The sequence below is a fragment of the Tursiops truncatus genome, chromosome 9, assembly GCF_011762595.2.
Source record: "Tursiops truncatus isolate mTurTru1 chromosome 9, mTurTru1.mat.Y, whole genome shotgun sequence".
In the NCBI taxonomy this organism is placed as follows: domain Eukaryota; kingdom Metazoa; phylum Chordata; class Mammalia; order Artiodactyla; family Delphinidae; genus Tursiops; species Tursiops truncatus.
In genome coordinates, this window is record NC_047042.1 from 30582445 (window position 1) to 30594702 (window position 12258).

Here is a 12258-nt window from a genome sequence, read left to right on the forward strand (position 1 = left end):
GTTCTAAGAGGGAAGTTTATAGCAATACAAGCCTACCTCAAGAAACAAGAAAAATCTCAAACTAACCTTACACCTAAAGGAACTAGAGAAAGAAGAACAAACAAAACCCAAAGTTAGCAGAAGGAAAGAAATCGTAAAGTTCAGAGCAGAAATAAATGAAACAGAAACAAAGAAAACAATAGCAAAGATCAATAAAACTAAAAGCTGGTTCTTTGAGAAGGTAAACAAAATTGATAAACCACTAGCCAAAAAAAGGGAGAAAAAGAGGGAGAGGACTCATATCAATAAACTTAGAAATGAAAAAGAAGTTGCAACAGACACCACAGACATACAAACCATCCTGAGAAACTACTACAAGCAACTCTATGCCAATAAATTGGACAACCTGGAAGAAATTGACAAATTCTTAGAAAGGTATAACCTTCCAAGAGTGAACTAGGAAGAAATAGAAAATAAGAAAAAACCAATCACAAGTAATGAAATTGAAACTGTGATTAAAAATCTTCCAACAAACAAAAGTCCAGGGCCACATGGCTTCACAGGTGAATTCTATCAAACATTTAGAGAAGACCTAACACCCATCCGTCTCAAACTCTTCCAAAAAATTGCAGAGGAAGGAACACTCCCGAACTCATTCTATGAGGCCACCATCACCCTGATACCAAAACCAGACAAAGATACTACAAAAAAGGAAGATTACAGACCAATATCACTGATGAATATAGATGCAAAAATCCTCAACAAAATACTAGCAAACAGAATCCAACAACACATTAAAAGGACCATACACCATGATCAAGTGGGATTTATCCCAGGGATGCAAGGATTCTTCAATATACACAAATCAATGTGATATAGCATATTAACAAATTGAAGAATAAAAACCATATGATCATCACAATAGATGCAGAAAAAGCTTTTGACAAAATTCATCACCCATTTATGATAAAAACTCTCCAGAAAGTGGGCATAGAGGGAACCTACCTCAACATAATAAAGGCCATATATGACAAACCCACAGCAAACATCATTCTCAATGGTGAAAAACTGAAAGCATTTCCTCTAAGATCAGGAACAAGACAAGGATGTCCACTCTCACCACTATTATTCAACATAGTTTTGGAAGTCCTAGCCATGGCAATCAGAGAAGAAAAAGACATAAAAGGAATACAACTTGGAAAACAAGAAGTAAAACTGTCACTGTTTGCAGAAGACATGAGAATTCTGTTTGCAGAATACATAGAGAATCCTAAAGATGCCACCAGAAAACTACTAGAGCTAATCAATGAATCTGGTAAAGTTGCAGGATACAAAATTAATGCACAGAAATCTCTTGCATTCCTACACACTAATGATGAAAAACCTCAAAGAGAAATTAAGGAAACACTCCCATTTACCATTGCAACAAAAAGAATAAAATCCCTCAGAATAAACTTAACTAGGGAGACAAAACACCTGTATGCAGAAAACTATAAGACACTGATGAAAGAAATTAAGATGATACAAACAGATGGAGAGATATACCATGTTCTTGGATTGGAAGAATCAATATTGTGAAAATCACTATACGACCCAAAGCAATCTACAGATTCAATGCAATCCCTATCAAATTACCAATGGCATTTTTTACAGAACTAGAACAAGAAATCTTAAAATCTGTATGGAGACACAAAAGACTCCGAATAGCCAAAGCAATCAGTCTTGAGGGAAAAAAATGGAGCTGAAGGAATCAGACTCCCTTCAGACTATACTACAAAGCTACAGTAATCAAGACCATACGGTACTGGCACAAAAACAAAAATATAGATCAATGGAACAGGATAGAAAGCCCAGAGATAAACCCATGCACCTATGGTCAACTAATCTATGACAAAGGAGGCAAGGATATACAATGGAGAAAAGGCAGTCTCTTCAATAAGTGGTGCTGGGAAGACTGGACAGCTACATGTAAAAGAATGAAAGTAGAACACTCCCTAACACCATACACAAAAATAAACTCAAAATGGATTAGAGACCTAAATGTAGGAGTGGACACTATAAAACTCTTAGAGGAAAACATAGGAAGAACGCTCTCTGACATAAATCACAGCAAGATCTCTTTTGATCCACCTCCTAAAGTAATGGAAATAAAAACAAAAATAAACAAATAGGACTTAAATGAAACTTAAAAGCTTTTGCAAAGCAAAGGAAACTACAAGCAAGACGAAAAGACAACCCTCAGAATGGGAAAAAATATTTGCAAACGAATCAACGGAGAAAGGATTAATCTCCAAAATATATAAACAGCTCATGCAGCTCAATATTAAAAATACAAACAACCCAATTCAAAAATGGGCAGAAGACCTAAATAGACATTTCTCCAAAGAAGACATACAGATGGCCAAGAAGCACATGAAAAGATGTTAAACATCACTAATTTTTAGAGAAATGCAAATCAAAACTACAATGAGGTATCACCTCACTTTGGTTATAATGGGCATTATCAGAAAATCTACAAACAACAAATGCTGGAGAGGGTGTGGAGAAAAGGGAACCCACTTGCAGTGTTAGTGGGAATGTAAATTGATACAGTCATTATGGAGAACAGTATGGAGGTTCCTTAAAAACTAAAAATAGAATTACCATATGACCCAGCAATCCCACTACCGGGCATATTCCCAGAGAAAACCATAATTCAAAAAGACACATACACCCCAATGTTCATTACAGCACTACTGACAATAGCCAGGACATGGAAGCAATCTAATTGCTCATCGACAGACGAATGCATAAAGAAGATGTGGTACATATATACAATGGAATATTACTCAGCGATACAGAGGAACAAAATTGGGTCATTTGTAGAGACATGGATGGATCTAGAGACTGTCATACAGAGTGAAGTAAGTCAGAAAGAGAAAAACAAATATTGCATATTAACACATATATGTGGAATCTAGAAAAATGGTACAGATGAACTGGTTTGCAGGGCAGAAATAGAGACACAGATGTAGAGAACAAACGTATGGACACCAAGGGGGGAATGTGGAGGGGGCAGGTGGTGGTGTGATGAATTGGGAGATTGGGTTTTACATATATACACTAATATGTATAAAATGGATAACTAATAAGAACCTGCTGTATAAAAAAATAAAATTCAAAAAAATAAAAACATAAAGTAATCCAAAAAAAAGAAAAACAAAACACAGTAGAAAAGCTTCATGACATTGGATTTCACAATGATTTCTTGGATATGAGACCAAAGGCAGCAGGAGAAAAATTTAAAACTTTGGTGCATTAAAGGACACAATGAACAGAGTAAGAAGGCAACCTACAGAATGGGAGAAAATATTTGCAAATCACATAGATGATACGGGATTTATATCCAGAATATACAGAGAACTCCTACAACTTCACAATAAAAAAAAAAACTCGATTAAAACATGGGCAAAGGACCTGAATAGGCATTTCTCCGAATATACACAAATGGCTAATAACCATGAGAAAAGATGTTCAACATCACTAATTTAGGGAAATGCAAATCAAAAGCACAACAAGGTACCACTTCACTCTCATTAGGATTACTATCAATATTATCAACAAACCAGAAAATAACAACTGGTAAGGACGTAGAAAAATTGGAACCCTTGTGCACTGCTGGTGGGAATGTAAAGTGGTGCAACTACTGTGTAAAAGTGTGATGGTTCCTCAAAAAATTAAACACAGAATTACCATGATCTGGCAATTCCACTTATGAAATTAAAAGCAGGGATCTGAACAGGTATTTCTACACTCGTGTTTATAGCAGCATTATTCACAATAGCCAAAAGGTGGAAGCAGCCCAAATGCCCACCAATGGGTGAATAAGATAAAATGTGGTATATACATACACTGAAATAATCAGTCTTAAAAGAAGGAAATTCTGACACATGCTACAACACAGATGAACCTTGAAAAATAATATGCTAAGTGAAATAAGCCAGCCACAAAAGGAAAATTAGAGTATGATTCCACTCAAGGAGGTACTTATTAGTGTAGTCAAATTCACAGAGACAGAAAGCAGTATGGGGGACACCAGAGGCTGGGGGAAGGAAGAATGGGAAGTTATTGTTTAATGTGTACAGAGTTTTTTGCAAGATGAAAAAAGAAAAACGTTCTGGAGATGGATAGTGGTAATGGTTGCACAACAATGTGAATGTAATTAACATCACTTAACTGTACACCTAAAAATGGCTAAAATGTTCAGTTTTGTAACGGATATTTTACCATAAACAAGAACAAAACTTTCTTGACCTTGCATTTTTCTCCCTCATCTAAAATTTTTGCAAAAGGAATTTCTATTCCCCTCCCTTGCTCTTCCACAGAAACTTTTTCTGAAAAATCTCTCATTCTTTTTGTATCTCCAAGTCCAATGGTCACTTCTAAGTCATACTTACTCTGTCTTACTATTACATCTGACAGAGACCCTAGGATCCTGCCTTTTAACTTCTCCATGCCCCCCTAGTTCTCTTACTCTCCAACTACCCCCTCTTTGTTTGTTCTGCCTTTGTTCTGCCATGTTGCACCAGGGTTTTGTTCTCAGCCCCTTATTTTACCATCCTTCTCTAGGCAATCCCAGCTATTCTTTTGGTCTTAACTGTTCCCTCTCTGACCAATTTTCAACAGGGTGAAAGAAGTATGTTCCCCTCTAGAGTGGTATCAGAATCAGCTTCCAAGTACGCTTTCTTCCTCATTCTGATTCCTATTCAGTCTAGTTGGAAAATGAACTTCCTTCTCTTTCCTCAACTAGACCTGTGAATTTGGAGGGTAAGAACTAAATCTTTTCATTTTTGTCTTCCCAATACCCAGCACCGTGCCTGAGAACACTGGACATGCTCAAACATTTGAATTAAACTCTAGGCCAGCACTATCCAATAGAAGTTTCTGCAACTATGGAAATGTTTTATATTTGTGTCCAGTATGGTAGCCATTAGCCACATGTGGCCACCAAGCACCTGAAATGTGGCTAGTACAACTGAAGAACTGAATTTTTAGTTTTATTTTATAATTACATAGCCACATGGGGCTAGTGCGTGTCACACTGGACAGTTTTGCTCTAGAAATCCCTCTGGGTTATACTGTCTTCCAGCCTGCCTCAGGTAATTTTTTTTTTTGTATTATTTTTCTTGTCACAAGAGACAAGAATGTAAAATATCTTGACCCACTAAGGCTAGATATTGGTCCCCATAACGTTCACTATCAAAGAACATAAAACACTCATGCAAATTCTAAAAATCTGGGCTTCTTATATAATCTTAGGGTTTAGTTTTTAAATGCTGCTCTTCCGCCTGATGCATTGACACTATTCCATTAAGTTAAAGGTTCCAAAGAAAAAGAAAGCATCCTACCATTTTCACAATGTAGTAGGCCATGGCATGTAAGTGTCGAGTAGAAGTTCCACTACCAATTACAAAGTAATCTGTATATTTCATTTCTGGAGGAACCTTGATGACACAAATGTCTCTGGCATTTTCTTGCCTCAGAAGTGAAACCAGCATATCGATGTCAAACTTGGGACCAGTATGATCTGAAATGCACAAAGATCTGCTTTTGTCAGGTGGCCAAGTAAAGACAGACACGATATGCACCCAGAGATGCGGGCAGCTGACAGCGAAACCATCCCTCCATGAAGGTGTTTAGGCCTCCTGGAAGTTGAAGCTGGGCACTGTTTTCATACAGCACTGCTCAACTAATGGGAAGGGTGCGCAGGTCACAGACAGCCACCACACACATCCTTTCCTATTAGCACATGCAAGTAGAACCAGACATCAGCAACGACGGCTTTCTGTTCTAGTACCTGAGGAAATGAGTAACACAGCTCAAGCAGAGAACTGCTATTCAAAGAGAGGAGGGCTTCCCTGGTGGCATAGTGGTTGAGAGTCCGCCTGCCGATGCAGGGGACACGGGTTCGTGCCCCGGTCTGGGAAGATCCCGCATGCCGCGGAGAGGCTGGGCCCGTGGGCCATGGCCACTGAGCCTGCGCACCGGGAGTCTGTGCTCCGCAACGGGAGAGACCACAACAGTGAGAGGGCCGCGTACCGCAAAAAAAAAAAAAAAATCAAAGAGAGGAAAACGGGAATTCCCTGGTGGCTCAGTGGTTAAGAATCCACCTGCCAATGCAGGGGACACGGGTTCGAGCCCTGGTCCGGGAAGATCCCACATGCTTTGGAGCAACTAAGCCTGTGCACCACAACTGCTGAGCCTGCGCGCCACGGCTGCTGGGCCTGCGTGGCACAGCTACTGAGGGCCGCGTGCCTAGAGCCCGTGCTCTGCAACAGGGGAGGCCACCGCAGTGAGAATGCCGCGCACCACAGCGAAGAGCAGCCCCCGCTCGCTGCAACTAGAGAAAGCCCATGCAGAGCAACAAAGACCCAACACAGCCAAAAAACATAAAATAAAATAATAATAATGGTTAATATAATAATTTTTAAAAGGGGAGGAAAACTGGAGCACAATTTGGGGAGGTGGTAATATTTTGGGGCACATTAAATTGAATTCCAGCCACAAAGGGTCACAGAACTAGAACTGTGAACTGGAAGGGCTCTTGGGTAGTATCTGTCCACAACCTTCATTTGAGAGAGAAACTGACAACTAGCTGAGTAAGTGTGTGGCCCCAAATCTACCAATCGGAGGGTTAAAATTTTAACAGCAATTCTCATTTTGAACTCTCGAGGTTTTCTTACAATGCCAGTTGGGTTCATGTAACAACTGTTATCTGTGAAAACCGTTTTTTGTTTTTCCTCTAGAGATTTAGATATTCAGCTCTTCACCGTGCTGTATAAGAGCCTGTGGACTTAACAGCTCTCTTCAGTTCTAAAGCTGACTCCCAGGGCCCTAGTGGCTAACCTCTTCCTCTCATACTACATCCTTTCACAGGTGTGATCTGTTTACCACCTCTCAAGTTTCTAAAAGCTTACAGTACTTAGAGGCTCTTAACTTGGCCCCATCTCCTATTAGCGCTTCTTACGCACCCCTGAGCCCCCAGACCCTGGCTCTTCCTCAGAATCCTCAAGCCCCAACATTCTCGACAAGTCCATTTCTCGGAACCCTAGACAAAGTGTGAAGGGGGATGAGGACGGTGAGGTGGTGATGCCAGGGGTCCGACGTGGCCGTTCGGACAGACGCCTGGGGTTTGGGAGACTTCAGTCCGTCTCTTGACCTCACTGTGAAATGCAAAGTTGGTGCCGACAACCTTTGCAGTCCCTTCCAGTTCTGCTCTGTAGGAGTTTTGTGACCCCATGAGAAATGCAAAAAGAGAGGAACTCAGCCTCTTTAGCTGGGACCCGGCTCCCTCCTCCTCGCCCGTACCTCCGGTGCCTGACTCCGGGCGCCCCTCGCCGGCTGTTCCCTCCGCCCGCTCCTCCAGGCCCGGCCCGCCGTGCAGGCCGCGCGCTCGGTCGGGGGCCGGGCAGACCTTGCCGAGCGTCGGTCCCACCGGAAGCCGCCCCACGGACAGCAGCCGAAGCCTGAGTCCCGCGGCCGCCGCGGGCCACGCTCCCGGGGAGAAGGCCCGGCGCCACAGGAGCACCCCGAGCCGCAGCGCCACGCAGCCCCGCGACCCCATCGCCGTCGCCACGCGTCGACTCACGAGGCGGGGCTTAATGGGGCTCGAGCGGGCCTGCGGCTTACCATAGGCCAGGTCAACGCGGCAGGGCTTGGAAAATTGACGTCAGGAGCGTGGGCGTGGCCAGGGCCAGAAGGTGGGGCCGTGGGCGGAGTGGGAGGAGGAGGGTAACCCGACAGTGACCCGGAAGAATTTAGGGATTCGGGATTAGGTTTTGTAGGCGTCAAAGGACTAGGATTTCACTACACGCCTTGCGTTCCCCTGCACCATACTGACGCGTTGTGTCTTCCTTGAATTGTTCTTATTTTTCCTTGATGTCTCCGTTCACTGGAATGTAAACAGCATGAAGGCAGAATTTTTTGTTTTTATCTGTTCTCTCCACAGCACCTAAAGCTGAAAGTACGGAAGTTGCTTCTGTTGATTAGACTGGAATTGGGACATAGCCCATTACCAAAGAAGTTGTCAAGATTCCCTTGCAAATTTGAAATCCCATGAGGAACATCTGTTATCCTGGGCGGGGGTTGGGTGGGAGGCAGAGATTAAGGACCATTTGGAAAACGTTCTTAGTAGGTCAGCCCTTCAGGGACACTCCCCGAATGGAGTTATTTTATGCTAATGGACTGCGCTGTGGCGCTCACCTCGGTGAGAATAAGGAATGCTGAGTTGCAGTTACAGTATTGAATCCTAGGATGTGAGAGCTGAAAGAGACCCAGGGAGGAAAAATGACTTGCCTGTGGCCAAGCTGGAACCAGCAGCTGTTTCTGTACTCCAGCCTGGTAACTTCTGAAAGGAAGAGGCTAGTAGAAGGGGGCAAATATCTCGGATGCCTGGAACAGTGCCAAGCACATAGTAGGTACTCCAAATGCTTGACACATTACTTAATTTCTTTTAAGGAAATAACTCCAAGCATTAATTTTTAAAATTAAAAACTACAGAAACTAATATGAGCACCTGTGTGTACCACCCAGAATATTCACAATTGCTTCAAGTTATTTTTGAAAATAAGAATAAAGTGGTACAGATAAAGTTAAGTCTCATCCTCTTCACTTCCATTTCCCCATAGGCATGGATTTGGTGCTTCTTCCAGCATTTGCCATCAGTTCTGCATTTCCACTATTTTTTCTGAACACCCCAAACCTGCTTTACCACCTGTATTTGCCATCTCATTTAATGGGTCATCATCCCCCCCCAAATCTCCTAAATTCTGGACTGCATTCACTGCAGGATCTTCCTGCAACAACTATTCCATTCTCAAATCCTGCTTATGCTACACCTCCAAAATACTTTTTGAATCCAACTTCTCATCTTCATTCCCACTGTTCCTTCCTTAGTCTGAGCCCTCAACATCTTTTGGCGAATTACTGGGACAGCCTCCTACCTGGCTCTCCTGTCTCCAATCTGTCTCTACTCTTTCCATCCTCCATGCTGCCCGCTAAAATTATTTTAGCCTCATCTGCTTTTTGCTGTTTTCCAAACACAAACCTTTCCATGCTGAGCTTTGCACATACTATTCCATTCCATTTTTTTAGAGTGCCCTTCTTCCACCTTTGCACATGACAAACTCAGAAACCCCTTCAGAAGCCCTTCATCCCTTTGTTCATAAATGTCTTTAACATTTACCATGTTCGACTGGATGATAACCCGTTGGAAAAGACTTAGATTTATTTCCAGCTCTTCTGTTCACTCGCAGTGTAAGAATGAAGTGACTCAACCTCCCTGAGCCTTTTATTTATCGCCTCCTCTCAGCTCCTTCTCTAGCTCCTACAGAACTGCTGATGTGACCCCACAATATTTGGACTTTCAAATACAAATATATGATACTGCTGACATTTACTCTAATCATCATCTCTCCTGTCTGGAAGCTCCCAGTGGGCAGGGACTATTCACCTTTCCCCTCCCTGCCTTAGCCCAGCACCTGGCACTGGAATGTTTCTTGGCCTTGGTGAGGGTCCTTGGGGAGGTCGTGAATCACAAGTCTACTCAGAATGACCCATTGTATGCAAACTGCACATCAATGTGAGAAGAAAGTACACCCTTCATTGTGAAGATGAGTACAAGTAGGGCTGGTAGCTTTCAGGTCCCTACCAATTGCTGTAGGCTGTGGGAGAAATGATAGCCTGGGTGCCCAGAGGCCCAGCTCCGGATTGAGCAATGGTTCTGAGATCTGAGGAAACAATGCTGCAAGAGGTGGGAATGTGAGCCTGCACTTTGGTCCAACAAACAGGCTCATTGCAGAAATGGTGGAGGAGGTTCTTCCCACATAGGAGCCTCCTACTTTGAGAGGCCCCTGGTGGGGCTCTGGAATGCCCTCAAACCACAGGCTCCATGCTTCCTGGGACAGCAAGAATTCATCACATTGTAGACCTCAATGCCCACTCCAGGTTGGACTCCCTGTCCTTAACAGCACAGAGGGCATGACTGCCAAGCCAACAGAAAATACATGAGCAGGCAGGCAATGCAGACTCCATGCTCCACTGGGAGCTTGGGGTGAAGAGAGACAGACAGTGCCTACCCCTAGAGTTATAAAACAATGAGTCCCTGTTGCTGAACTTCTACTTAAAAGGATTTTCCCTCTTCCAATTAGGAGATCTACAAAGAGGAGGACAAAATAATTTTTAAATAGAAATACACAAACTTAGCATATCTAGAATTAATTAGATGTATATAAGAGGTAATTTTAATCCTAGCCCTTCCCCCTGCAAGGTCTCCTGAGGCAAAAACAGTACAAAGAGAATGGCAATCTGAGAAAAAGGATGAAACTTAAACGAGGCAGGGATATTCACCAACGGCTGCAACTGCCCAGCTGTGGAAGGAGCTGCCCTGTGAGGTGGGAAGGGTAGCTGAGCTGGAGAGAAGTGGTCCCCACCTATTTAACGATAATGAATAACTAAAAACTGTGGCTCTTTGAATATTAGTCATTGAACACACGCATGACAAAAAGGTGTTGTGAATGAAACAACGTTTTTAAATAAAATTATATTGAATTGCAGTACATTCTTTGCAACCAAAAGGTCCAGAGACTAGGAAACACAGATACATAGTAAACCCACGCATGGGGGCAAGCAAAGGTTGGACTTGATAAACTTCCTAGTCCCCAAACTACATGAATTCAATCATTCATTAAACAATGATGTGCCAGTTGCAGTGTTACGAGCCCCAGAGTCAAGTGTGGGTACACCAGGAAAGCTTGCTCAGCCTTTCTCTAGTTTAGCCTGCTCTGTTCTTCCTCTCTGTTCTCTTTGAAGCACATCCCTGAGGTACCTCTGCTGTCATCTCCCAAACCAGCACCCCTGCCCTCTCCGCAGTTCCTGGGTCTAGCTGAAGAGGACATTTCTCTGATTGCAACTTCCCACCTTCCTACCTTCCCATGAAGCTCCAGGAAACAAGTTCGGGAACCTCTTGGCTTTGCTGCTAACAGGACAAACAGGAGGCTCCTCAATTAACACACCAAGGATGGTATTAAGATCCACTAACTTAAAAGTCCTTGTGTGGACTTCCCTGGTGGCGCAGTGGTTAAGAATCCACCTGCCAATGCAGGGGACACGGGTTCGAGCCCTGGTCCAGGAAGATCCCACGTGCTGCAGAGCAACTAAGCCCGTGCACCACAACTACTGAGCCCGCACATCTAGAGCCCGTGCTCCGCAACAAGAGAAGCCACCACAATGAGAAGCCCACGTACCGTGACTAGAGAAAAGCCTGGGTGTGGCAACAAAGGCCCAATGCAGCCATAAATAAATAAATAAATAAATTTTAAAAAACCAAGGACTGAAAACAAAGTCCATGCTCAACAGCAGATGGCTCTGTTTTCAAGCGGGGGTATTTTGCATTTCTGAGAACCTCTCTAATGGGTAACAGCCTTTTCCCCAGAGTCTTCTTTTCTTTTAATATTTATTTATTTGGCTGCGCAGGGTCTTAATTGCGGCCTGCAGGATCTTTAGTTGCGGCATGCGAACTCTTAGTTGTGGCCTACAGAATCTAGTTCCCTGACCAGGGATCTACTGGGAATTCGGAGCCTTACCCACTAGGCCCCCAGGGAAGTTCCTCCCCTGAGTCCTTACCAGGTTGGAAGAAAGACCTGTAAAAACTGCTTTTGTTAATTAACTTTAAGGACTTGGTGCTGACAAGCCTGGTCTCCAGAATCAGAGATTATGAGAAACTGCTGTTTTGGAATCATTTCAGTGAGAAAGGAACATCCCACTCATGCCTGAAGAACGGGAGGCATGTGGGTCATTCCACACTGAGAGCGGGTTTTGGTATCTCACCTTCTCTAGGAGCAGCACTTCAGATAAAGGGCTTTCAGAGACAATGCTCCGCATTTATCTCAGCTTTGCATGTCTACTGAGCAAGGCCATGGGTCTGCTTCTCAGCCCTGCTGGTAATCAGACGGTGAAGTTCCTAAAGGAACCCGAAGCAGTATTAACACCCAGACTACACAACCCTCTTGAATGAGTGACCAGTGACATCCCCAGCCCCCTGAACCTCCTCCGTGGTATTAAATAATGACTCAGAGGCTCTGTGGCCCTCCTGACCCCCAAAACCAAATCAGAGCCCCGCCACTCCATCCGGCCGACAAGTCCTTGAGTTGTTTTCTTTCAGCCCAAACCTCCTTTTGGATGAGCCTCTGATTTTTTCTGATCAGGTGTGTTGACGACCCAGTAAAGAATCGGCTCAGCTTT

General features: G+C 43.5%; 1 protein-coding gene across 10 annotated transcripts in view; it reads right to left on the bottom strand.

Moving 5' to 3' along the window:
- Positions 1 to 7631, bottom strand: part of MALSU1 (mitochondrial assembly of ribosomal large subunit 1) — a 56688-nt gene extending 49057 nt beyond the window's left edge. For 6 of the 10 annotated variants that reach the window (XR_012333912.1, XR_012333914.1, XR_002175092.3 and 3 more), the window contains exons 1-2: positions 7327 to 7630; positions 5367 to 5545 (exon numbers count right to left, since the gene is read on the bottom strand). Coding sequence is in view for 1 of the 10 variants with exons in the window: in XM_019928713.3 (XP_019784272.1) it covers positions 5367 to 5545; positions 7327 to 7582 (435 nt within the window). In the remaining 9 variants the exon portion in view is untranslated. Of the gene's footprint in view, positions 1 to 5366; positions 5546 to 7326 lie in introns of all 10 variants that reach the window. The other 4 variants (XR_002175093.3, XR_002175091.3, XR_002175089.3 and 1 more) reach the window with 1 other exon arrangement.
- Between the last annotated feature and the right edge of the window lie 4627 nt (positions 7632 to 12258).